The sequence below is a fragment of the Anopheles maculipalpis genome, chromosome X (assembly GCF_943734695.1).
Source record: "Anopheles maculipalpis chromosome X, idAnoMacuDA_375_x, whole genome shotgun sequence".
Lineage (NCBI taxonomy): Eukaryota > Metazoa > Arthropoda > Insecta > Diptera > Culicidae > Anopheles > Anopheles maculipalpis.
The window spans coordinates 9,989,007-10,016,284 of record NC_064870.1 but is presented as its reverse complement, the minus strand read 5'-3'; the positions used below and the strand labels follow the sequence as shown (position 1 = coordinate 10,016,284).

The following is a 27,278-nucleotide window of genomic DNA, read 5'->3' as shown; positions in this document are numbered from 1 at the left end:
CTTCGCTGGGCGGTTTCTCATCCCACCCATTCCCTCCCTTCCTTCCCACATTTCCCTGTCGTTGGTCTGTTCTGCGGCTCGAAGCCTTGCCGAAAGGGGGCCCAAAAAAACACTGTGCCCCATTAGTGTGGTGTGCGGTTGTGGTTTCACCAAATCTTTTTCACCGTTCCGTACCTTTTAGAGGGTGTTCCCCTCGCTTGCTGGCAGTATTAATGATTGATTTCTGCTCGATACCGCTCACTTTTAGGCATCATCGCGAAGCGGACGGGTTGTCGGAGGAGATGCTATCCAGTAAGTGTCTTCCCATCCATTCACCTCTTTTTCGCATCCGTAACGATTCACTACCGGGAACTCCAAATTCCCGATTCATCCCATTTTCAACTCTCATCCTTCCGTCGCCGTAACGCATCACCTAAAAAACCAGGAGTTTCCGTTCTACATCTAGAGTTGCTGAACAATGGTGGTGCGGGTGGAACGGGCGGCAAACCAACGGCCGGTCAGCTGTTGGCCGTTGCCGCCGGTATCGGTGCAGCGACGGCACTCGGGTACGGTGTGTACCGGTTGCTAAAGTACCGGGCGGAACAGCGACCTCCCACCGAATGGCACCGGGTCGGTGAAGTGTCCGATCTGTGGATTTACCCGATTAAATCGTGCGGTGCAGTCCGGATGCGCCAATTCCAGTGTTCCCCGATCGGACCCCAGCTTGGACTGTTGCGGGATCGTATCTTTATGGTGGTTAAAAGTGAGGACGGCAAGTTTATTACCGGCCGGTCCCATCCAACGCTAGTGCTGGTACAGCCCGCCTTCGATGAGCAGTACGAACGGATGACCCTATCCGCACCGGGCATGATGGACATAGTGGTGAACGTGAAGCAACTGCTCGAAACCGTACCGGGCAAATTTTCCGTCTGGGATCAACCGGTCGCGGCGGTTGACTGCGGCGAGGAGGTAGCCCGCTGGTTGTCACGCTTTATACTAAGCGAAGACTTTGGCCTCCGACTCGTCTACTATCCACTGGAGTGTCCGACACGCCCGGTGCGGGAAAAGAATCGCATTCACGCCCTGCTGACGGCACGTGACTCGGGTGCGCTGCACGATGCAACGAGCTATATGCTCGTGTCGGAAGCATCGGTAGCGGATGTGAACTCAAGGTTAGAGAAACCGGTACCGGCGCTACAGTACCGGGCGAACATACTGGTCAAGGGACCGGGTGCCTTCGAGGAGGACAACTGGAAGTGGATCCGGATCGGGGAAACGGTGTACCGGAACGTGAAACCTTGCACCAGGTAAGCGAATCACCTGATCGATTTTTTGGCGGTGAGGGGGGTGGGAGGAGGGAGGAAGGGGGTAAGCGCTTCGAGTCATCTTATCTCTTATCCATCTTTCAATTGTCTTTCATGTCTTCTCTCCGGGCGGGATGGTGCGCACCCTTACATGCACGGGTAAATTGAGATATCGTGTGCAATACATATGGCAGCAGGTTTTTCGCTTTTTATCTCCTTATCATTTTGACCTCGCCATCTTCACCAAATACAGGGTATCCCCCTGTAGTGCCCATATAGTTTTGTGCCCGTGCCGAGGTTGTTTTGACGCGATCTCAGATATGTTAGTTCTTATCCTGCCAATTTTTTGGCACATTCCAATATATTTTTGTTCTTGTTCCGCCATTTTCATTAGAGATTGTTAATTTCGTTTTTAAAAACTACAACATAGAATGAATTTCTCTTTCAAAAGTTTATGAGCAGTCCGAGGATTTCTGTGAAGCTGCAAGTATAACTCGTTTATGTATACAAATTACAAATTCGTTTCGATTCGATGAAAATAATTGTTTACGGAATAGGTTTTTAGCAATGATAGGACCGTGCTACCTAAAATAAGGCAAAACGTCGTTGTCCAATTCAATTCATGCCTTAGTATGATTTGTAAATAATTTTAGTAATATGGCCACTTTATTTCATTTCATTTATTTTACATCAACCATGCACCATTTGTAAAATTATGTAAAAATTAATTTAGTTACACACCCTGGTTAATTTGTAAATTCAAACAAGTGCTCATGGTCTGATGATCATCTCATGATCATCATGAGAAATCAAAAATATATGTGAATAAGTCAAAAAATTGTGGGACAGGGAAAAATATCTTAGAACGCATTCAAAAACCTCGAAACATGAACAAAATTATAAAGGGCACGCGCCAAAAAAAAACAACAAAAAGCTATTGGAAAGTGTAAAAAAATATGCTGAGATACCCTGTAATGTCTACAGTTGATAGCTTATCGGTTTGCGCGCTGCAATTCCTCCTACCTGTGTGAGTGCGCGTTTTTTTTTAATCGGATCTATTTTCTTCTTCCTTCCAGATGCCTCTTTACGAACGTTGATCCCGAAACCGGTGTCAGCAATCCGGCCCAGGAACCGCTGAACACGCTCCGGAAGTATCGGCTAAAGCCCGGCCTTGGCAGCTCACCGGTCGTCGGTATGCAGATGGGCATCCGGACGCTCGGTTCGATCGGACTCGGTGACACCGTGTACGTCGGCTGATTGACGCATTTCGCGTTTGTATGCTTTTTGTTTGCCTTTATTTTTAATGTTAAATGCACTAACACGTGGCTATCAACCCTTAATTTCGGAACACGCCCTGTCTTTGCGTGTGTGTTTGTGTGTGTTCTTGCAAATCGAAACGAAAGAAAACACCACTTTTTTAGTCTCGGCGAACTAACAGAAATTAGGCAAAGTACACCGGATCGCCAAGTTTGATCGTACCGGCATGGCGCAATCCAAGATGGATGCCGAGTGCGGGCGATTCACCGTACGCCGGCATCTGGCGATATCTGTAAGATAAACGGGAGAGTGTATGTGTTTAGAAAATGGAGTCCACACAATCAACAACTACAGACAATACAGCGCTGCCGTCATAATCAAACTAAATAAACAATCAACAACTACTACTACTTACTGCTTGAGCGTACGGAGCGGTTCCTTGTCCGGGTGAGGTACGCCGGATGTTGGATCGATGGTAGTAAAGACGCACCGCAGACACGGTATCTCGTACCGGAACACTACCTCCCCGATCCGTACCCAACGCCAACGATCTTCCGCATACGCTTCCGGACCACGGACGACAAAGTTTGGCCGAAACTGGAGCACCGTTACCTTGTTCTCGAGCCGACGGTTCAAATCCGTCACGCTCGCCTCGTTAAACAGCATGTAGCTCGTTTCGTCCTGCAATGCACCGGTATCGCTACCATTCTTCTGGCGGCTAGTGTACGCCAGCGGATAGTACCGCAACCGGTACCCTTCCTCCTTGTCCAGTAGATAGCGCGAAAACCATCTGGCTACCTCATTGCCACAGTCCACCATTGGGACGCTCTCGCCCCACACCGTCGAACGGACGGGATCGCCACCATCAGTATCGGACGGTCCGGCCGCCAGGTTGCGCACGTCCACCCGCAGTTCGGGCATACCGGGTGCGGTCAGAAACATCGTCTCGTACCGCTCATCGAACCGGGGCTGTATCAGCACCATCTTCGGTTTCATCCGTGCAGTTACGAACGCGCCGGACGCGTTGGTGACCATGAAGATGCGGTCGCGCAGAAAATTGCGCTGCGGTCCAATGTCCGCACAGTCCACCTGTTGCATGATAACAGGCGCACAGGACTTGATCGGATACACGTACAGTTCGGCCAGCTCGCCCACCTTCCGCCATTGCTTGGGTGGGGTGTTTTCGATGCGCTTCTTCACCAGATAACCGCCGGCGGAAAGTAGTGCAATGCTGCCTACACCGGCCGCTACCAGCAGAGCTTTCTGGGACACAGGCAGCTCACCAAAGTCGGACACAAGTTCTTCAGAAGAGATATTACGGATGCTGGATTAATTGCGTCGTTTACACAAGAGTTTTTGCTAGTGTGTGTGGCCCTGCCCTGCGAAAGATAGTGTTTACTTACTGGACAACATGTTGGGATGTACTCAGAAATTCTTGGTGGTCCTTGGAATGCTGCCGAAAGGAAAAGGGGGCAAAATGCCAAAATCGTGTCTGCTTTCCACCCACTTCAGTCGCAGCAGCGGTACGAATGGGGGCGCTAACACTGACCGGTACCGGAGCACTCTACCAGCCCTGATAATCGAATCTTCCTCCCGAAAGCGAATCAGCTGATAATCAGCAACGAGTACGGGGTTGCGAATGCCGTTCCGTTGTTTGCGCGACTGTTCGCCGTACTGATTTATTCATATTCATATTAATGCTACTCTTGCTACGAGCGAATGGGTCGCGCATGTGTGTGTGTTTGAGGGTGCGTACAATACACTCACGGCGAGCCGTAGACGTTGTTGGCGCGAATCTATCTTATCGAGAGACACGGGGTGCGCTTTTGTACAGTGAATCTTTCGTCTGGGGTCGCCGTTTCTGATTGAGGTTAAATTCGTTGTTTTGCGTGATACTGTACGTATCATGCACTGTGTCAAAAAATTGTCCGTACAGCAAAGACAGGGATACACAATAATTGATAAAACATGGGGTAAAGTTTATGGAACTGTAAACCACGGATATAATCTGAGATTTACAAAATATTATTACGAGTAGGTAAAAGGTTAAAGTGGGTTTTATTTGCATAAGAACCGGTAAACAAGACCTCATACATCATACCATGAAAAAAAACACGAAGTAACATATTATTGTAAAATATACATTTTTTTAAATTAATTGTTCGCAAAATCTTTGAAAAGATACTCCCCTGTATTGACAGTTTTTTTGGCACAAATTAAATGACCCTTTTTTTAGTAAAAACATTTTTGTCTAAATATTGTATGAACTTCGCGTCATTACCCAAGAACTTACTTACAAAAAGAACTCAATTTAAAAAAGTTTCAAACTTTTTTCAAAGGATTCTTTTCGTTAGCTTACACTGCACAGGCAATTTTTGGACACAGTGTAATACCACAGCAACAAAGGGAGGAATTTTTGAAAGCCTAAAAACAAAGATAAATAAATAAGTAAAATCCATTAAACAATATTTAAATAGTTCCTTTTTTTTATTCAATTTGTTCGCTTTTTCTTCTTTCCGCCTTTCCATAGAACTAAGAATTGACCGCCATTACAACATAATACGTAAATAATATAGTATTGATAGTTATGCTTTTTTCCGATTAAAGATTTTGTTTCCTTTTCCGTTTTTTTGTTGTTTTCTTTAATAAAAAAATCACTTCATTTTCTAAGTAGGTGTAAATAGAAAGATTATAGCCGTACAGTATTTAACTAGATCAAGAAGAGGAGAGGGGGGGGGGGGGGGCGATTAGATTGGTGACAAAGTAGTAGCACGTGAAGGACGTTTGCAAAATTGGAGGAAACTAGTTGAAGAAATCGTGCCCCTCCCAATGGTGAAGTAGGTGCATTCATTAGCATGCGAGCATCATAAGCTTTATTGAGCAGAAAACGGGATTGGAAAATAATACGGTGCCAAGTAGGGAGAATAAAACAAAAAAAAAAACCTAAACAATCTCAGTTGAATAATAGTGTCACCTCAATCCAAAACAAATAATAATAATAAAATAAAAATCATTACAATAATTCCTTGCCTACTGTTTACGCAAACAAACCGCCTAGTATGATACATTTCGTTTCCAATTTACTTGTTTTTTTTCTTTTGCTGCTCTGATGTGATGATGATGGTGGAAGGAAAAGGAAAGTTTTCAGAGTAAAAAAAGAAAAAATACAAGAAAAGGAAGGAATAGAAGAGGAAAGAAAGAAAATTGTGAAACATTGAAAAGGTGAAAAATAGTAAAAGAAGTACGAAGAAGAAATTATAGAAAAGTGAGTCAAGATGCTCTGTTTACCCCAAAAGAGTGAATAAATTACTAGCGAGGAAAGAGTTTTCTTTTTGACAGAAATAAACAAGGAAGTGTGAAGAACAAAAGGTCAAACTACTAAGTGAAACGTTAGAGAGCAGTAGAAACAGGTGAGTAATGAAAGGAAAAGATAAAGAAGCAATAGAAAGTCAAATAAGTTGTGGAGAAAAAAAGGTGTTAAGAGAACAAAATAGAACAATGAAAAGCGAGTAAGAAAATACGAAAGATGAAGAGATGAAATTTGACGAATATTTACAAAAGACACATGTGTATGAATGCAAACGAAGCATTTACGTGTGGTGGCTGATGATATGAATTGCAAAAAAAAAAAAAAAATTACTAGGCAATGATCCTGTGGGTGGTTTTGTTTTGCTCCTTGCCGGGAAAATTATGCCTATCAACACAACACTGCCTAAGGTACATCTTCTCCTTCGTACGTCTGTCTGTCCACTAGAAACAAAACGATATTATGCTATCGTGCAGAATCGTGCCCCATTTTCCCCTAATCTAGCTTCGTTTCGTATCGTTTACCGTTGGTAGTATTAGTCATCCGCATACCCGATTGTCTACTAAAGCACGAACACACTGTCAGCAGTGACAGTGGATGTAAAAGTTATCATGCAGTTAAATAATAAAAACAAAATGGTGCAAAAATACCATGCAGCAAACCTCAAAATGGCGCTAGATGAAACTTCTAGAAACTTCAGAATAAAAAGGATGTCCTGTTTTCCTGTGTTCCTTTTACAGTGAACTATGAAGCTAAAAACCAAATATCGAAGTCAAAGAAAATGGCGACGGTTCGTCCTGTGTTGGTGGTGTTGTTGTCTGTTGCTTGACTTTGTCCGGCTGCTCGACCTGCTTCGTCGGTTCCGTTGTAGGCTTTGCCGACGGCTCACCAAACCCAGACACTAGACTGTTCAAGCCGGTTGCAAATCCTGTGTCGAGCGGAACTGCCAGCGATTTCAGCACGTTTAGCTCCTTCTGCAGCTCGGCAACGCCTAGCTGTGTAACGTTCGTGATGTCGTTCCCCAGGTCGGTTACTGTGCTCGCGAAGCGTGCCGTAACGTTGGACAGCTCAGCGGGTATGTCTATAGTGGGTAGCGTGGGCATCGCAGGACTACTCGCATCAAAGAGCATTGGCTGCAGATATTCATACACAGATACAGACATACGGACAATACACAGAGCCCACACATTTGCAGAGCTGAGATGACTAGGTAAAGTGCCATCTTTTTTTTTTTTTGCAAAAAAGGATTGCTGGACGTGGTGGTGCGGAGATCAAAACAACAAACTGTGGACAAACGAGCTACGAGCTATTTGCTACCAACAACGATGGAACAGTTAACGTACGGATGGGTTCAACTTTGCAGGTGCGATGCGCTTGAGGAGAATATACAGATCAGATCAGGGGGCCCACCCCACGGGACGACGACGGCGTGGATAGGCAGGACCCGGTAGACAGATACCGTGGTGGTGATGGTGGTGGAAGGGAAGATGGAAGGCCCTGTGGTCGGTAGGGATGTCAGATGATAGTACTCTACATGTAGGAAGGGTAGATGTATTGCCGGCGATGATGATGATCAGGTCACGAAGAAGGAGCTAGGATGCAGTTGGGAGGAGTGTGTTGGTGAACACGGTAGTCGGGGAGGATAGTGTATAGTGTTTGGAGGGAGGGAGAGAGATGAGCATAGGAATGGTCCTACGCATCGCTCACACACGGCCATCCACTAATACACAGACTACCCGAGACACCTTAGATGAGTGACGTAATTAGACGTGCCTTGAAGTTAACCACTCGTTCACTGGTTTGTGCGATTCGCTGTAAAAGAAAGGATAGGGAACATCGTTGCAGATGAATGGGTCCGTGATGAGGAGGGTGTCGTGACAGTGGGTACCGGGTGCGCTCACGGGGTGCCATGCTTACCAGAATCAGATCCTGGATGAGGTTGGAGAGACCGCGGTTGGCCAGCACGAACAGACGCGTCACCGGTCCGGGGATGCCCTCGGTGTAGCCGTCACCCTTGCCGAGATCATGATCGTCCGGAGAGTGGGCCTTCTCGTCGCTCTGTTCTGTGCCCGAGCTGCCCGATACAAGCTGCAACGTGATCCGAACGATAGGATGAGTAAGTGGAGGAGTGGGAAAGATCGAGAAAGAGTAAGAGAGAGAGAGAGAGAGAGAGAGAGAGAGAGAGAGAAAGAGAGAGAGAGAGAGCGAGAGGGGGAAAGGTAAACGATAATGTAAGATCTAGTTATTACTATCAGGATACAATATGGCGACGGTGTGGTGCGCCTAGTAAACGCAAATGAAGCGATGAGATGTAGTAAACACAGAGTAAAAGACAAAAAAGAGAAAGATAGGTAGTGAGAGAGAGAGAGAGAGAAAAAATGGAAGAGAACCACAGCGTGCCAATGCAGTATGGGAAGAGGTGGATAGGGGCGCACAAGAAATAGATAGTTAGTAAGAAAACTAGTACATGGACATGGTAGTGTCGCACGCAACGAGCATGACAGATAGCGGACTGAAGGAGAGCAGAATGCAGTGGTGTTAATAATAGCAACACGGAGACTACTTATTAAACGAAAGCTTCGATACAGATACAAACGATTATATGTACAGTTGGTCGGGGCTAATAAGAACAGGGCTTGAATGCTTGATAAAATGGCTGCCAGTAGTAGCCGCCAAAGTATAATAGTGGGTCAGGGAAGTTATCACGTTAACGTTAACACGCACACACAAAGACACACATACACGCACACGCAATCACATTTGTACACATACACACACACACACATACACGCACAATTACACACATGAGGTGCGCGCTCGTTCGCATATACTAAGAGTCCGCAGTAGTCTAATGAGTCAAGGTGATCGATGTGATGGAAGTGAGGTGTGGTTGTGGGTAAATCAGCGGATCTATCTCTGTATGTTGCGCATTAAGATTTTAAAACAAAATTGAATAATATCTACTAGCTACGCTTTATGCGTTTCGTCCGCATTTCCGGTTACTATTGGAACGCGCTGGCAGGCAGGCAGGCCGGGTCTTTAGGCATTTGACCTATTTTTGTTTCGGGTTTTGATCTTGTTTTTTGTTTTTCTCTATTGGTTTGCAGTCCTGAACGTTGAAGTTGATTTCGTGGTCAGCAGCGATGGTCTGGTACACCGCCATTGGGACATGAGTTGGGCGCATCGGGCGTAATCATCTGTCATTTTGTCATCGTTTAGAAAGGGATAAGGGATCGGGACAAGGTTTCGGACATGATTAGGATAATGAAGGGGATAGGAGCCAGGGAACCAAAAGAATTCTGAGGGAGCGTAGGGTTGAGCAAATCATTTCTTTTCTTCTCTTGATGTAGTTTTTATACATGTTAGGGTCTGATGTTTTGGAAGATGGAAGTTGGTTTTGGGGGATGGATATTAGTTCGGGGCATTAGAAAGCAATGGAGCTAGGTTGCATAGGCAGAGAGGGTATTATGTGCTCGAACTATAAGGGTAATGAGCTCGTAAGATATCTGGAAAAACGGAAAATGGAGCAGCAATTTTTGCTTAGATTATTAGTACGAAAGAGAAGAGCAGAGATCGTTCCTGAGCTTTGGTGCAAGAGTTCGTGCATAGGGTAACCCAAGCACTAATTCCCAAATTTAACAAAGATTGGATTTTCCAATGGTCCAATAAGGGGCAAGGATAACATTAATAAGGGACTGATGAGTGTGTGCGTGTGTGTGTGTGATCTTTAAGTGCGGTGATTGGGAAGAATTAAAGCAACCGTGACAACACTATGACAGAGGATCATTCCACAGAGTGCCGTGCGAGGAAGCATTTTTGTGGTGATGAGTGAGAGAAGAGAGTGATAGTAAGGGTAGAAGACAGAGAGAGAGAGAGAGATAGAGAGATAGACAGAGAGAGAGGGGGGGGGGAGAGAAAGATAGAGAAAGTATGAAAGCTTGCCATTAAAATGCGGCTAGCATCTCCACCTCCAACCCCCCTGCACTACTAAAAAGACCTACTCAATAGCGCGCGTTCTGAATCAGAGTTAGCAAGAAGATGTGTGTTGCACAAGATAGTACCTACTACATGAAGAAGGTTGACAGAAGGTTGTGTGACAGAACAGTTGTTAGTATGCATTGGCCTTCAAAACTGGAAGTCAAACAGGATAAGGGGGAGGCAATGAAAGATGGCATCGGCTATGTACAGTTGGTGATGTGATGAAGTGAAGGTACATTGGAGAACATCGGAACGGAAGTTGAAACTGTCATGTTCCTTGGAAACACCGGAAAACCCCGGGAAGGGAACACCGAAACACACATGCAAGGTGAGCACAAATACCGAAGGAGAAGGAAAGGCACATGTGAAGGGATCTTTGGTGCCAGGAGTAGTAGTAGCAGTAGTTGTAGTTGTAGTAGTAGTAGTAGTGGTAGCAGCAGTAGTCGGGAGTAGTTACAGGAATTGGGTTTGGACAAGGAGGTACGTTTAGGTTGTTGAAGGTAGGTTGAGGATACATATGGTCGGGGTTTGTTTTTCTCTGTTTGGGACGGAGCATTTTTTTGGGGGGGAGAGGATTGGTTTGTTCTTGTTGATGGTATTAATTCAAGGGTCTAATTACCGGAGAGTGGCTATGAGAGGTGGCAGAAGAGGAAGTGGAATGTCCATCGTCATTACTGTCGTCGGTCGTCAGCGATTCGGTGCCGGCCACGACCCGATACACGGTTCCGGCGGCACGTGCGGCACGGTCCGCTGCCCGCTGGTATTGGAATATGCGAGTATGGATGCGTTCAGTTTCAGTTTTTGCTGGGTTGCTGGTTGCTATAACTGTTTTTTTGTTTGTTGGACCATTCAACGGGCACCGTACTAGTTCTGTATCAGGCCTAAACAACTCCGCCGATCGTTTACCATCATCGTCGATCTATCGTGCTCATCATCGCGATCGTGTGCTTGGATCGATGACTTTAGAGCCAGCTTACTATTACCTCTTGCAAGCGTGTGTAATGTGTGTATGTGTGGTGCAGAATTTTTGCAGTCATAAGAGTAGTCAAAATAAAGCCAGTACGTTCTAGTTCTTTGCTAAAAATAGCAGTTTTCAAATCGCGATGCCCCTTCCACTGATAGACAGGTGATGCCAGGAGGGCATTGGTGATAGGAGACGCAGTTATAGGTAGTAGTGGTAAGAGGAGAGCAGTAATGAGGGGTTGTGGTGGTGGTGCGATACACTATACTATGTAGTGCTTCGAGGCATGTGCGTGCTATTCGTTGCTGTCTCTTTACTGAGTCTGAGGTACCTTAGAGTTATGCGGTGGGAAGGGAGGTCAGAATAACCTTGCTGTGGGTAAAACTTTCAGGTTGAGGTTACGTGCAAGAACGAGAGATACTGAGATGTACAGTGAGACATAGTGCGTTAATTTGGAAAGATTCTAGAATTCTCAGCGATTCCTGATGTCTTGACCAATTCTTCATCGCTCTTGATATCACTTGTTCTCACTATCTCATCATTTGCTATTCATTTTGACAGCTGTGCACTACCAACATCCAGGAATGTGTGTGTGGTTTTATTCTTCATCTTCGAATGCGTCTGGGAGCGTGTCGAGCGATGCAATGTTACACACGGATACGGGGAAATACTCAGATACGAAGTCATTTCTAACGTTCGACAAAGGGTAAAGTAAACCATCAGAAGGTACTTACGCGAATGATATCAAACAGGAAGTTGCCGGAACCGCCGCCGCCGCCGCTGCTACCTCCGAAGGACAGGAATCTGAAGGATCGGATAGAAAAGACAGGAGACAAAGTCATCAGCACATCAGTGGGATTGATAGCCAACAGCGCCCTCGCCTTACCTCTTGTTACGATCCTCATCGTTGCCCTCGGAGTCAAGCGTCAGCTCATCCAGGCTGGAGCTGTTGGCGGACGATTCGGCCGCGTTCTGATCGTTGGACGAGGCGGCCTTCTCTTCGCTGGTGGCACGGGCTACCCGGATCGCGTTCAGCGTATCGCTCAGACCGGCCAGATCGAGCGTATCGAGCGTGTTGGCGTTCTCGTTGGTCGTGATCTGCGATGCGACATCGCGAAACACACACACCGACAACATACACACACCCACACGAGTTTTGTTTGATATTTGTGTGTGTGTGTGGACAAGGAGTATAAAGGATTGGCGCCGTACAGTTTTGCCCGATGATGGTGAGTGATGATGAGTTGACGGTTTTTGGAAGTTTAGTTCGATGAGTTGGTAATGTTGATTTTGATGCATATTTTTTGTTTGAGAGGTAAGGGTTTTTTTTTGGGTTTTTCGGGTTTTATAGCGTGTAGCATTAGAGTTGGAGTGGGCACGATACGATTCCCCGCGGATTCCATGTTCCAGCGCGCAATAACGCAACAGAACAGAACAGCGACACACGATACGATGGAAGAGATGAAGAGATGGAATGGCGTTAATGGTGGACATTTGACAGGTTTTTTTTTTATATATGTTTGCATGCGAAAACAAAACAAACGGAAGCAGGCTTCGGTATGTATACATATATAAATAAGCATCTGTATTTTATCTCTTTCGCTTCTACCTCAGTGTATCATCATCTATAACCATGCGCACGAGCTGCCGAGTTGCAACAGCTCGCCGTTACTAAGTAATAGTTATCAAATTCGCTACTAAGGAATGGCCGAGCAAAGGCCTCCTTCAAAATCTAATATACTACGAATGTTTTTGGAAAGGTGGATTCGTGAAACTCATGGATTCGTAAAACTGATTAGTCAAATAAGGATGAACTGTTGTCAGAAGAAGAATGCGTGAAGAGTACAGAGAGAAAGAGAGTATGTAAGTGTATGTGTGAGGTTTCCAGAGAGAGAGAGAGAGAGAGAGAGAGGATGAGATAAAGGATTGGTAATGAAGGATAATGATAAAGATGGCGGTTGGAAAACCAAAATAGAAAAATAAAACAAGATCAGCGCAAAAACAAATTGTGCAAATGTGTTGGAGATGTGTGACATAAACAGGACAACAACTCATGATGAAGGATAGAACCATACGCTAGTAGAAGTTTTTGTTTTTTGTTGTGCAGGAACGTAAACCAACACCCCCGTAGTACGGTTCACACTCATGCTGTCTTTACCGTCGGGTTTGATGAATGTTTTGTGACAGGTGCGTGTGTAGGAAGCGGTACGGAAAACCAAAAACACACTACCAAACGATAGTATGAGTACAGCGAGTGATAGATGGAGCAAACATGGCGGAAACGGTAGTCTAATACAGAGTACTTCTAATAGAGCTACATTGGGCTACTGCAGATGGATGTTGATGGAAGAGTCGGAAAGAACGAGAGAGAGAGAGAGAGAGAGAGAGAGAGAGAGAGAGAGCGAGAGAGGAAGTAGTAGTAGTGGAGCGAAAGAAAGAAGGATGGGGATGCATACGAGAATGTGGCAAACAGTGCGAGTTGGGAAAGAGATAAGATCTAAGAGCTTATAGTAAATGGAAATGAGTAGAAGTAACACGTCCGGGTGAGTGATGAGACGCAATCTAGAAAATGGATCAATTCTCTTATCATTCAAGATGGCGCTGCTTTATATGCGTGCGTAGAGAAAGAGAGAGAGAGAGAGAGCGAGATGAAGAAATAGGGATAGGAGAAAGAGAAGGTCTAGTAAATAAAAAAAAGGAGCAGCAAAGATACGCTCTCTCCACAAGATAGATGAACACGGTAGAGATGCACTACTAGCTATAGTTATACGAGCGTTATACTACGGCCACCTAATCCATTCGCTTAGTTTTCTAGACTTGCTCGAATGCCGCAATCGTGGTTTTAAGGTTTTGGATGATGGATGTCCCTTTGTAGTTCTAGCACCAGAACCACTAGCACCCGGAACTACACGCATTACGCAGGATGAAAGCCAGCTTCGAGCACGTTGATAGACATAGATAGACGGAGAGGCTCCCAATAGACTCAACAACACTGTTAGGCGGTTGCTTTGAGGGGAACAGAATGGCAGAAGATAGAGACAGGAAGGATGAGCCGTCCGAGCGTCCAGAGCAGCGCTCGGTCTAAGGTCTACGAAACAGTTTACTGAGTTTGCCATATTTTTGTATGTTTGTCTTTGAAGCCAGTGTCCTCCCGCCACAACTCATACCAGATTGGTTTCGGTAGCACCGGTCGTTGGGTTCTGTGCGGTCGTCGTAACACCGTCCGGTGTCCCCGTGCTCGCCTCACCGAACTGTCCGGACGCGAGCAGATCGATCCGTTCGTTGGACGGTTCCGTGGCCGCCACCGTGACGGTGGCCCGCTTCCGCACCTCATTCTTGTCCTCGTCCTCGCCGAGGCGCAGTGACGGTGCGGCGGTCGCCTCCTTCTCGTCGTCATCGTCCGACGGTGGGAAGGTCGGCAGCGAGATGCTCACCTTCGGCTTGCCGTCCTTATCGCTGTCGTCGTCGTCGTCGAAGTCGAAATCATCATCATCGTCGTCGGAGCTGGAGCCACGGTTGTTGTTGCTGTCGCCCGCACCACCACCGCTCAGCCCGAGCCCGCTCCGTAGCAGTATCGGACCGATCGTACGGAACAGGTAGGACGTAATCATCTGTATCTTTTGGTCCAGTATCTACAATAGTTCGGCGGCACCCGGTCGGCGACGGCGTGTGGAAGGCAGGGGGGGGGGGGGGTGAGCTTTATTACTTTGTTCGCAATATGCAGGTTTCACGGGAGTAGCATCATCCCGCGCGCTTATCGGTAACGGTTTTGAGTCGAGGTTCTTATCTGCCAATGTACCTCCGAATGTTTTGACTACAAAGTATGGGCTAATGTATCGAACGAGAAATGAAATGTCGCTTGTGTGTGTTTGGCGTACATCCCCTTGAGCCTTTGGTTGTTTTTCGGTTACGTCCCAAAAGTGAAGGACAGAAGGGTAAGCGATACGTACAGGAAAATCTCTTCCAAATATAGAATCCTCCAAGAGAGGCACATCCGAAGAGATCGGAAATGTTCAGAAGTAAAGCGTAAGCGCGTGTCGTAAGTACCAACAGTTTGGGAAAGACATGGGACGTATAGAGGGACCGGTTTGGAGGGCAACACCGGCAGTAAAGTTCTGACTGTCAAGGTTTCTTTTTTTTTTTTTTTTTACTTGGATACTGAATTGGAACGGATGAAGACGTATGGAGTAGATGAGATATTCGCAAATGGTGATGGTTTGGTATCCTTTTGCGAGGCGAGTGATTGAATGTCGCGAGATGATGCATACTACTACCTTACGAGGGTTGCCACCCATATAGAGCGCAACCTCTCGGCAGATGACAGATGAGGTTCATGATTGCCGGCTGTTCGGTGACGCTCGATGTCGATGAGAGATGGTGACGGTGAACGGTATGAACACGATACTCGCGTATGAATGAACTAATGGTGTGTCAGGGTTTGGTAGGGTTGTTGAGCCGGCATCAGGCTTCTCAGATTGAAGACGTGACGGATCATCTTCGCTGCGTGCGCCTGGTTACTGATGCATGCTTTTAACTGTGTCAACTGTCGCTGTGTCGCAGGCAGGCGAAATAAGGCGCCCACTCGAGGGCAGGAGAATTGGGCCACTTACGATATGCCGCACAGCCTGCCGCTACTAGTCTAGCGATCGGTCTGGTCGGTGGTGTGGTGGAGCTTAGTGTTGGCGACTGGGGTGACCGAGCCGGTTCCATCTGCAGGCACATAGCACACAAAAAATCCCAAACGCCTGGGTTGCTCGGGTGTCTGTAGCAGCCTCTCTCTCTCTATCTCTCTCTCTCTCCCTTTCTGTGAGGGGTGACTGGTGGACTTTAAAAATGAAAGTAGTTTTACTACTGCAACGCCCGCCCCGTTGACGCCGGAATGGTTGTATGCATATGCGAGCGCGTGTGTTTGACCACATGTATCCGATTGGCTATGGCGACTCTCCCTTCCTTTCGGCAACGTGCGGGGAACTACTCCCGTACAAGTTGCTGTCCTTCGAAAGAAGACTACTAATACGCTACGGGGCGAGATGAAGAAGGAGAAGACAGAGCACGGGGTCTCTATCACCCTTACAAGCGACCGCAAACTATAACTCCTGGCACGTCAAAAAGAGCAACATAGAGAAGCCAAGAAAAAAAAACGTTTGGAGGGGGGGGGGGGGGGGGGATGGGAAAAACCCACCCTACGATAATAAGATTGATCTCGAACCTCTGGTGCCGATTGCCACAATCCTTGCACAAACCCGCTTCCCTACGCTGGTTGGCTGGCTTCGGTTTATATTGCAACCCGGAATGGAAGACAACCTTCTTCTAGCGAAGAAGTTGTTGGGAACGCCGCCAACGTATCAAATGTTCGAGAGGTTGAGCACCTAGTACCGACGATGCTTCCGGAGAGTGGGAAGGACCATGTGATCATAAAGCGACCATAGACACTAAGAAAGGTGCACCGAAACGGTAGGGCGATTTGGAGTTATTGGGGTGGCAAACACGATCGTACTCTTCCGCAATTCTATATACGCATCTAGATCTCGCAGATATATCGTTGTCCTACAGTAATAGCTACGCTTAAAGATCTACTTAATACTGGCAACTGACAGTTATCTCAGAACTCTTCTGGTACTATCGAACACAAAGCATTACGAGTTCTACTGTACACACGTTGAACTAACATCAGGGGAAGCGTATCCTACGAAGCGCAGACAGGGAGACAGGTGCACGAAGTAACCAGGGAAGCAATCCAATCCCGTCTGCAGTTCGCGGTGCGGAAAGATGTTGTGCGGCAGGATATCGGGAGGGATGGGCGGGGAAAGAAGTACGAATGTTGGCGAACTTCAAGTAAACAAGGGCGAGCACGGACCCGGACAACATGAGTGTGTGCGGTGGGTGACTTTGTTGGGTGATGGTGACGGCGATTCATGAGCGAGCTTAATAATGGGTGAAATTAGCTTGACACAAACAATTTTCATGTCTGACTTCATCTTCCCGTGAACGTTGGGACGACTATCATAAAAGCGTGTGATGAGGTAAAAGGGGGCAAAGGGGTAGAATAGAAGCTGCGCGTGCTTTGACCACTGGTACTTGATCGATTTTTGGCGAGGGAAAAAAAAGGTGATGGTGAGGATCTGGAGGGAGAGTAGCTCTCGGGATGATTTGAGTTGAGTTTGGGGTTTTTTAAGGTTTAACGTTTCGAGGTGGAAGAAGAGTCCGCCTAGTGTAGCAGTACTGCTTAAGGTTGTGTTTTACGAATCATTGTTTGCGTCTGGTTTGCGGTGAGAGAGGGTGACTGTGTGTGTGTGAGCAGCAGCTTTACGACAGGTGTGTTTGTTTTTGTCCAGCTCATTAACTAGTGGCGTTGGTGAAGTTACCTTGATGACCTTAATGTGTGATGTGGTTTGTTTTTTTTCTGTTCTTCCGTACGTACGTCACTAAATGGTGCTTGAGAATCATACCTGAGAGATCGTTGGGAAGAGTTCCCGCAGGATGCCGATCGTGCGCTTGTTACGTTCGTTGATTTTCTGATCCTCCGAGTTGACTAGGGTAATAACGTCCAGCTCCTAGAGTGGGGCGAAAAGAAGGCGAAATATGTCACTGGTACGTTTCGATTACTGCTACTACCACATTACATCATTCACACCGATGCACGGGAGATTCCGATCCGTCACACACTTAGTGCTTGTTGAACTTCTCGTCGTTTTCGTATTTTTTCCTTTTTTTTTTGACAGCCGACTACGGCGACGGATTTTTAATGTGCCTGGGCGTGATATAACTCAACCCTCGGCCATCTTTGCCAATTGCTACGCACAACCCAAAACGCTCCTGCCGAGGCAGTACGGTTTTTTTCCTTTTCTTGGGTGACTGTTTGGAATAGTAATTAATTTGCCCTTCAGGCTCTGTCAAGCAGACACGCGGTGCCTTTGTAATCGTTGTTGACACTATTGACAGGCTTATGCAGGCTTCAATGGCGATTCTTGACATTATCGTTAGAGACAAGGATTAAATGACACCGAATATTTAAACACTCATCCGGGGGGGTGAAGATTTTTGACTGCCCGTTTACAAAAATGCACAGCCTCAAAGCACTCAAACACAAAGGTAAAAATAGTTAAGCAAGACAGAGAGGGTCAAACGATGAAACTTCAAGATGGAGGGAAAAGTGAGCTTTGGGGGCGCTAGGCCAGGATTGAGTACACGACACCAGGGTGTTGAGTGGATTATGTATGCAAACGCTCGGTCCCGCTAATGGCCGACCATAAACACCGGAAAGAAAATAGGTCGCCATGTTGGCCGCTCGGTAACACCGTGCGAGAGCGAAAGGGTGACTCTTACGGTGTGGCACAGTTCCAAAGCAAACGATTCCCCCAAAAAAATCACGCACGCTCACGATGAAAAGGATGCAACCGAGAAGATGATGGTGGGTTTTATTTTTCGCTTTCGTTTTCATCGGAACGGCCCCAAAACAACGTGAGCAAAATCGCCCATGTTACGCTGCCCATGGTGTCCTACTTTCTTTTATCGCTTGTTGCTGCTTCTATTTACGCTATGTATATATGTCTCTCTCTCGCGCACTGTGTGCGTTATGAAATTGGTTACGAACCCTAGACATTCGTGCGCCATCCGTTTTGCTAATCTACTAGTCTTATCAGGTAGTTTGGGAGGTTTCGTAGTGTGGAAGGATGACACTCGAAAAGAAAACAACAGAAGCATCACCGTTACGTACTAGTGCTTATGCACGGGCGGCGAACTGTAACGCCTGTAACAGTCACAAACACATGCAGAGGACGCAACGACTTCAAATTGACCTTTTCAAAGTGATGATAAAATGTGAGATCGAGAGCGAGAAGGAGCGAGAGAGCAGATAGATAAGGATATTGAGCGTGAGGATCTTTTTGCCCGATCTCCCGCACAAACAACCCACCAACAAGTGGTCGAAGTTTCGCTGTGTCATCTTGTATTTTAGTGAACGAACGCCTATGAGAGCGATAAGATGGATGACAACAGCAGTTTGATTGGGTCATCAACTTTTCTTGACGCTCTCGCTTTCTTCGCGCAGGTTGCCTGCCTATTTATAAAACGGTTCCAGCACCAACAAAACCAATTTGAATAATAGAAAATCGATTGGTTTCTTCTTCTGCTGCTACTATTCTGCCCCCTCTAGCTGAACCTTAGCAAGCGCAGGCAGCAAATTCGATTTGGCGCTACCAGTCACGCCATCAGCATCAAGGTTACCATCTAGAGAGTCCATGCAAATGTCACTATTTGGATCAGCCGATCGAAAGCCGTATCTGACCTTCGCTTCTTCTGCTGGCTCGTTCGGTAAGTGTCTCAAACTACCTGCTTACCTTTCCGAAATTTCAAATCGATGTACTAATAAGGCGTTTCACCTGTCCTTTTAGCTTCGCAGATTAGCAATACCCTCGAAATAGTTGCTAAACTTAGTAGCTGATGCAGTAGCCCATCCATATGCACTTGACACGGACGCCGTGTTTTGAGAGTTGTACAGCGATGAGATCATAAGATTAGATGCTCAGATCTACACGACCTTCGAGGAGAGTTGATGCGTGCACCCGTGTCTAACCCCTCGAGTGGTCAGTTCTCAGCATTGTTAGACGAACAACGCTGCCACGTGCGTACATCTCACCGCGTACATCTTCAAAATGCGTTGTGTATGTGTGTGTGTGTATTCTCTTCTTCTCCACCCACCCATACTTCCACCCGAGAGGGGAGGATGATTGCGATTCGAAAGATTTCACCTCACCGCTCGTAACACGGGTTCGAAATGTGAAGGACTTGGTCGACTCCACTACCTTCAAGCCGGACTTGTCTGGTTTCGATTGTGTTGATTGATGAAAAATTCGTTTCACGTTTGCTAAGATATTGAACGTTTCCAAGCGGTAACAGACATCTTCAAGAGGAAGAAAAACGAACCCCGCTACGTTACTTAGCGCCTGGTTTTATGCAATTTTTTAACAATCTATTTCTTTGCTGCCTTTTACATCGAGAACCAAATGAACTACAGGCAGAAAAACCTTGACAGCTTTTCACGCTTCCATTAATTTCCGCGTGATGCGACCGTAACCGTAAGAAGGCGGTTCGATTACTGAAGCATCCGTCATAAATCAAAATTTTAACTTCCTGGACACGTGTGCGCACCATTACAACTGCCTCACAACGCACAAAAGGCGGTGTTCAATTTTGGAAATGGGAAATCTGAATCGTTCTGAACGCACGATGCGTGTCTGTGTGTGGTCACACATGTGTAGCAAGCCTGCCCGATTTGCATGCTGTGATAATTGGAATTGCATTTGTCTCGATGATTTCACAAATTGGAAACGGCAACCTTCACCGGCTCAATTTCAGAGCTGTTGTGTCCTTCCTTTTCGGGTATAATTTCGGGTTTTCTATAAGGCGCGCGCGCGCGCGTGGACGTGCGTGCACACGCAATCGTTTGCTAATCCTATTTTTGTCTTTTGGCGCATGACGCGTTGTCGGTCGAGTTTGTGTTTTTGTAGCGTTTGACGTCGTGCCGTGAGCACCACTTACCTTATCGCCGTCGAGAGGGATCTTCATCAGCTCGATGTCTGTCTTTGGTTGTGCCGCCGGTTCCGGGGCTGGGTCCGGGTTGGCTGCCGGCACCGGTACGCCTAACGTTAGTGCGAGGGCACTGCATATCACAGCCGTCACTAGTAAGAACTTCATTGTGCTGCTACTGTTGCTGATGATGGTAGAATTTTGGGTCGGCCAGATGAAAGAGGAAGAGATGATCGAGAGCGAAGAAAAACAGGCTATTAATGAACGTTGCTATAAATACGCTGACGTCAATCGATGCCGCTTTCGAGTGGAAAAATAGTTGTTGAAGTGTTATTAAATTAAAGAACCAAACAGAAACAAGATCTCAAAGCCACAACCCCAACAGCAGTTGGCTACTGCTGGCGGCTGTACCTTCTCACACAAAATGCCTTTTAAACCAGCCGTCGACCGCCACAAGGACGCCCTGTTTTTGCTGTGTGTTTGCACCACGTAAAAGGGACACTCCGGATGTGGCGATTTTCCTTTTTCCTTTCTAAAAACCAAAATGCTCCCTCCCTGCTGCGATCGCGTGTATCTGTAGTACCTGCTGGGCGGTAGGACACAACACACATACACAAAAATAAAAAAAGACGTCAAAACAATCATGACGGCGATTGGAAATTCGAGTTCGTGCCTTGTTGCCATTTCATTTGCTATGCATGCGCGTCGCGCATGTATAAAGGTCTTGGGGCGTGGGGACCATTATACTTTTCTGGCACACAAACACACATACCCATACGTGTGCTAAGAAAGCCCGACACTAATTGACGAGTGAGGGTCGCACACTGAAGGATTAAGTGTTACGTTTCTGTAGTACAGTACCCGAGACGCGCTCTCTTTTCTTCCTTGCAACGAATTATTTTTTGAAGATCAATCGATATTTTGATACTATTTCAATGTTTCGTTCTGCCTTACTCCCACGGAATCGGGAGGGTGAATAGGCACGCGGCGCGGTCAGCCCCAAAACACTCCTCAATGCCATTGTTTCGGTGCGAACCAGTCTTGTGCGGGTCGCAAAGATGCAAAACCGGGTTTGTTTTTCCCAAACTGCCTGCACCTCAGGGTGTCCGAGGGACGGGAAGGGCGATTCGCTAGCGGGGGACGGGTAGGGCATTGAAAGAGAACGCACGCCCCGATACCAATCCCGATACTCCCGGAAGTTGGATTCGAAACGGGCGATAAGGTACAGCGACAACGACCTCAGTGCAACTGCTCTGAAGGACTCGCTGGTATGGTTGTGGTTGAAATCGAACAAAAAAGCAACAAAATACGTGCTGAAGAACAAAGCAAATTCCCCGGGGAGACGTAGGCGTCCTCCAAATCGGGCATGGATTGGTTGTCACCTTTTTAGAAAGGAAACGGTACCGTTTCAAGGATTTCCGAGAAATCCTTTTCAGGGGTTTCGCAGTAAAAGGTGAGTACAATGTACAATCGAGTATTACACACAAACACGCACTAAAATGGTGATGGTGCTTACCATCAAAACCGAAAAAACGAACAAAAAATCGTTCAGGAAAATACATGCCGCAGGGTTCGTCGCTTGTTCTCCCGTATGCGAGCGTCGAAGTCTTTTGTTTCTTTTATTGAAAGTGAAGTATTTTTGATTTGTGTTTTAATTATTTTGATTAAAAACGTATTTTTAATAGTACAATTTTGTTTTTTCAACTTATTGGAACGTTTCGGATAAATAATACAAACAAATAAAAGCTATCATAGAGCTTTCATTAATCAAATAAGAACAACAAACCAAAATAATTTTGTCTGTCGTCTCCCACTGCAGGAAATGGTTATGCAATCCCATCATACCGTCATAATCTACGTTCACAACGCTGTCTAGAGGACCTAGTGAAAGTCCTTCACCAATATGTCCCTTCTACCCTCACACACACACACACGCTCGCGTTTCAATACTCAAACACATTCGGTAATGAGTAATCGGGCAGCCATATGATCTCCACTGCAGTTTGCCAACGCCTGACTGTACCCAGTGTATGTATATGTGGTACGAAGTGCTTTTATGCTATTAATCCCTCCCTGCCCTCCTTCCTTGTTTTGCACTTCCTTCTCTCTTTCCGACTGGTGGTACCAATCGGGTCGCAAAAAGGTTACCAAGTGAAAGCAACGGTGTACCCTTTTGGGGCGACGACGAGCTTTGTTTTGGTTTTCGATTTTTGTGCTCAAGGCAAATAAGGTGTCATTTTGTACGGACGCCCTCCCCCCTGCCGCCCATTCACTTCCAAGCGAATAAAGGGATATTGATGGAGTGTACGAAACCATACTTTTTCTTCCCTGGCTAAGCTTCAATTGTGTCACAGGCGGCTTTATGATTTAGCAGTGAAACGTTATCATGCCATTATTATTATGAACGATTTTTATTTGGTTGCTTTTGCTACCCCCTTCCAGCGTTATGTGTGAATTACCTCGTACAGACGTAATCGCACACGCAAAAGAAGGCGAAGGTGCTAAAATCGTTTAGAGGTCACATCGATTTTCGAACCACCCAAAAAAAAAAACCTCACTCCCTTCGATACGCAAAGCAAATTAAAAGCTTCATTCGAAGCTTGTTTTAGGAAAGATTTTGTTATACGCTAGCGGTAGGAAACGAACCCCGAGCCTGTATTAAAAATTCACTACTACCACAGCCGAGCGTGCTCGCTCGAAGGAAAGTTAAAAGCTTCACTTTCTGTTTCACCGCAAGTAGGAGTGTTACAGCCTTCCCTCCCTGTACATTTCCTCACACCTTCCTCCCGCTCCCCCCCCTCCCCTTACTCTCTCCACCCTAAGTCTTGCTGAAGGTGCCGAATCTAATCCGCTCCAAACGGTTGGTTCGAGTGCGCTCGTTCGTCCGTGCAACGCGTCGAACCTTTTCGCTGGTATCTGCTGCTCGATTACTCAATCGATCGGTAAGCGTGTTTGAATGATTTGTTGACCCGCCGTGCTTGTGTGTGTGTGTGTGACACCATTGTTACCCTTTTTCCTGCTTCTCGTTGCTGTGTGTGTTTTCTTCTTTTTTCCTCTCTCTCTCTCTCCCGGAATGTAACTTGATAAATGAAAATGAATGTCACCGTGATCGCCGGAAGTCAGCCACCAAAGTCACCAAAGATCTTCCAGCTTCCTTCCCGCGTCGTCTTCCTACATTTCCCTTCTCCTTCTCTACCCCCCCCCCCCCCCGTCCTCCCCTGTGCCCCGTGGCCCATGAGACTGGTAGGACTGTCCGACTGGTTGGGTAAGACCAGTTCGGTCGGTGGCAAAGCTTCGGGGCGACCTTGATGTCTAGATGGACCAGCGGACCTGGCCGTACGTATTGGAGTACGCCCGGTTTTGTATTTCATGCTTCTTGCCCGTTTCCCCTTCCCCCGGATGGCGTAATCCAGGACCACAAGCAGACCCTGCTGGTGGATCCACTTTTCCTCTCACTTGGCCACACTTTCTATCTACGTTCGGCGGTGAGCAAGTACATCACGTTACGTTACGTGAGCATTGCGCTTTGCAGCGCAAGTAAGTGACCACAAGGATGGATGTCACCCTGTTTTTCGCACTACCAACTTCCTTCATCACTCCCTGTTTTCCCTCGCTACACCTACAGCACACTTGACCGGACCAAGCAAACATAATAAAATACGGAAATACGAAAATTCCAATTCTGACGGCATTTGGCTCTCACCTTTGAATGTTTTCACGGCACGGCGGTTTACTGATTGCTGCGTGACTCTGCGCTGGCTGCCTGTTCCACCGGGTGTGGTGAATTTGTAACAACTCTACTACACTGCAATGCACTTAACGCCCCGAAAATAACCCCCCGGATCAAGTCCAGTTAGCTAGGTTGGCGATGTTGTTGTTGCGATCGTTGTCTTGAGCGCACTGTGGCCTGCACTGCGCTGCACCGACCGTTCTCGGTGTTCGGATCCTCGCACACAGTGGTGGTGGTGGTGGTGGTAGTGATGGTGGGAGGTTTCGCACACACCAACACACAACTCTCTCTCTCTCTTTCTTTTTCTCTCTAGCAAACGCAGACAATCACTCACGGTGTGTGTGTGTTTTTACTCCAAAAACACGAACCGAAAAAATAATTATTTGCTAAACTGAACTTTTCCTAGATCACAGAAAAAAAAGGGCCAACTGTCAAAACTGTCAAAAAAGCTGGGCGGTGAAGTTATCCCGCGTTTTGGTTGATAGTTGATGCTGCTACTGGTGCTGCCTACCGCTGGTAGTACTAACTGCAGCCGTTGCAAGGCTTTCGGCTGATGGTCAAGATATGGTCGTGCGGTGTCGAGTGCGCGCCGTTTTCTACCACACAAGAAACCCGCTTTCACAGGGGGGAAGGAATGCTCCGGAATACACACAAACAAACACACACGCACAGACACACTAACATGCAGCGGGAGAGGAGAGATGTATGACGCGGACTCGCCTAGTGATCACCGTACTCGCCAGCACGTCGATATCGAATGTTGGCTGTGAATGCAAAACGTCCGAAAATAATAGTTTTGTAAACACACGAACGCACCACTATATAGTATAGTTTTGTGCTCGGCCCGGTGTTGGTGGTGGTGTGTGGCTTCGGGCCTCAAGCGGCTGGAGTAGTTCGTGTGCCCGCCGTGTGCTCGGGCTTTTCTCGGGTGGATGGCGGGGATGCTGTCCCTCTCCCTCCTGAAAGGTGTGAAGGGAAGGGGCACGGGGGGAGGGGAGGGAGGGGAGAAAGGGGAGTGAGGGATGCGCGAGTAACGAAGTTTTCCACCATAGTACTTGTGAGTGCGCTGTGGTGGGATTGTTCATATTCACCACGGCCTTACGCTATCACTTTCGCTCCTATTCACTTTCATAACACTTTCCGAGCTGCTTTCCGACCAAAAGAGAGTGAGACAGAGAGAGAGAGAGAGAGAGAGAGAGAGAGAGAGAGATTTTTTTGTGTGTTGTTTGCTTGTAAAATTTCTATTATCAACTCTCAAACCTCGCTGCTCAATTACGACAGCGCGATCGAATCCTTCCGAAATTAACAATCAACAAGAAATTAGGAAAAACCCCCCATAAGAAAGCGATTGGAAAAGCGTTATGATTAAACGAAACACACCCACACACACGCAACCACATGTGATCTTGGATGTAGATCGCAGTGAAGGAAATTAGGAAAAAATACCACCATCGGCAGCTGTGAAGCAATGTTAAATTTTTTTTTTGACTATCCCAAAAGTAGGATGAAGTTTATCTCTTTGCTTTTCTTTTAATAAAACGGTTACCTCGTTTGTTTGATTTTGTCGCTTTTCATTCATGCACACACACACATACACACACAAACTGACAGCAAAAAAAAAGAAAACAAAAAATTGGGCTAATATAATGAGCTATTAATAAATTGTCCCTATGCGACACAAGGCGGCTGCACTAACGGACCACTAATGGACTGCTAATAGACCGTTGCGGTTTTGATTATTATTAGTTTATAATTTTGGTTTTCTGTAGCCCTTTTTTTTTGCTTTTTCTGCTTAAACGGGGCTTTTCAAACGTAACTTTATGCTTCATTACACACACACACACGCGCGCGGACACACAAATCTATTTTACATTGAACAAGAATCGAGAGTTGCAGTTTTGTGTAATGCAGTTGCACGTTGCAGGTTCGAAAAACAAACCAATCACAACAACAGCAACCAATTATGAACGGGAGAGGTATGGGAAGCTAATCAAGCACAAATAAAATGGCGAGGAGAGAAGGGGGGTTTTTTTCCAAAAGCAAAAGATTGAAATTACAAACACGGCCACCTTTGCACGTTACGCTAATGTGCTAAATTAGAAGAAAATAGTAAAAAAATCACACACACCCTGTAGCATCAATTTGTTGTTTGCGAGCGATATAGAGCCGAAGGTAACAATCGGATAATTAGGATTTGATTTCATGTATGCACATTGTAAAGGCAAAATGGTTTTTTTTGCTGCTATTTTGATAAGGTAACAATTTACGTGGGTAGTACATGGTCGAGGAAGCAGCTGTAGCTTCGCCTCTAGTACACTCAACTACTAAGAACGAAAATTTGCGAGCCCATTTTAGCGAGAGAATTAATTTCCGTTCAGCTCTTTCTTTTGTTCTTGCCAATTGATTACACACTGATAGTGGGAAGGCGAGACCTAAGTTAACGAGATGCTGAATTTGCATTTTCGAGGTTTGAGTTTTTGTTGGGTACGCGTGTACACGAAGTCCGTGGGTGATTAGACTGGTTTGAACTTGAGCTGAAGGAAAGGCAAAACAAAAAATATAATAAATCAGCTACTTAAAAGTGTTCCAAATCCGTCGCAAGGGAAGGTTGCTGCGAGTGGTACGTATTAAATGAACCAACCGGCTGCAAGAAATCTAGATCAATCTTTACAGACAGACAAACATACTCGAGCCGTTCAAAAAAAAAAAAAAAACTACTAACAAGGCAAGACATAATGGGAATGATAATGTACGCTTCGGTACGGTTATAATTAGGAGCAAGGTTAGGTAACGCTTTTAAAGGATCTCTGGTCAAGTCCGCGATGGGTCCTTCGCTTTATTAAAACGGATCATCTTTATCTTCCTCTATTTTGATGATAGATAATGAGCGAATTATGTCTCTTGGTGAGGATGAGTGTTTACTAAGCTAAACCAGGGACACTAGCAATTACTACACCAAACTAGCCTAATGAGACCATCATCAGTTACGGAGATGATATTGAGGGGACAAGTAGGTCAAGGTTTCAGAGCGAATTCCGTCTGCCGTTCCAGCGTCCTGACTTTTTTGCTGGACACATCATCAGTATTACATCACCCTCTGCTCACCTGAATTTGAACTTGACTCCAAAAGTCCTCAAAAAATCGTCTTCGAAGGATTCTTCAGTTTTGAGCAGTATCCATGTCTCATAAGTATATGTCAGTACTCGGACTATGAATCTTCGTCTATCGCAACAA

General features: G+C 46.3%; 4 protein-coding genes across 6 annotated transcripts in view; 2 read left to right on the top strand and 2 right to left on the bottom strand.

Annotated features, from left to right (window-relative positions):
- LOC126560212 (protein gurken-like) overlaps window positions 1-27,278 on the top strand; it is a 473,091-nt gene that overhangs the window by 132,825 nt on the left and 312,988 nt on the right. The gene's annotated exons all lie outside the window — the stretch shown is intronic.
- Window positions 209-2,547, top strand: LOC126558581 (mitochondrial amidoxime reducing component 2-like). Of its 2 annotated transcripts, none has more exons than XM_050214629.1 (3): window positions 209-291; window positions 446-1,286; window positions 2,360-2,547. In XM_050214629.1, exons 1-3 carry the CDS (start codon window positions 213-215, stop codon window positions 2,538-2,540), a joined length of 1,101 nt encoding a protein of 366 aa, XP_050070586.1. In that variant the 5' UTR covers window positions 209-212; the 3' UTR covers window positions 2,541-2,547. The 2 variants fall into 2 exon arrangements, with proteins under 2 accessions (XP_050070586.1, XP_050070577.1); XM_050214620.1 differs by having other exon boundaries at window positions 425-1,286.
- On the bottom strand, window positions 2,725-3,953 carry LOC126563217 (mitochondrial amidoxime reducing component 2). The gene is made up of 3 exons (XM_050219849.1): window positions 3,944-3,953; window positions 2,956-3,841; window positions 2,725-2,830 (listed from the first exon to the last, which is right to left on the bottom strand). Exons 1-3 carry the CDS (start codon window positions 3,951-3,953, stop codon window positions 2,725-2,727), a joined length of 1,002 nt encoding a protein of 333 aa, XP_050075806.1.
- Window positions 7,519-20,497, bottom strand: LOC126562314 (dentin sialophosphoprotein). Its single transcript, XM_050218777.1, has 8 exons — window positions 20,327-20,497; window positions 17,236-17,340; window positions 13,954-14,418; window positions 11,673-11,884; window positions 11,521-11,590; window positions 10,445-10,582; window positions 7,765-7,935; window positions 7,519-7,659 (listed from the first exon to the last, which is right to left on the bottom strand). Exons 1-8 carry the CDS (start codon window positions 20,480-20,482, stop codon window positions 7,594-7,596), a joined length of 1,383 nt encoding a protein of 460 aa, XP_050074734.1. The 5' UTR covers window positions 20,483-20,497; the 3' UTR covers window positions 7,519-7,593.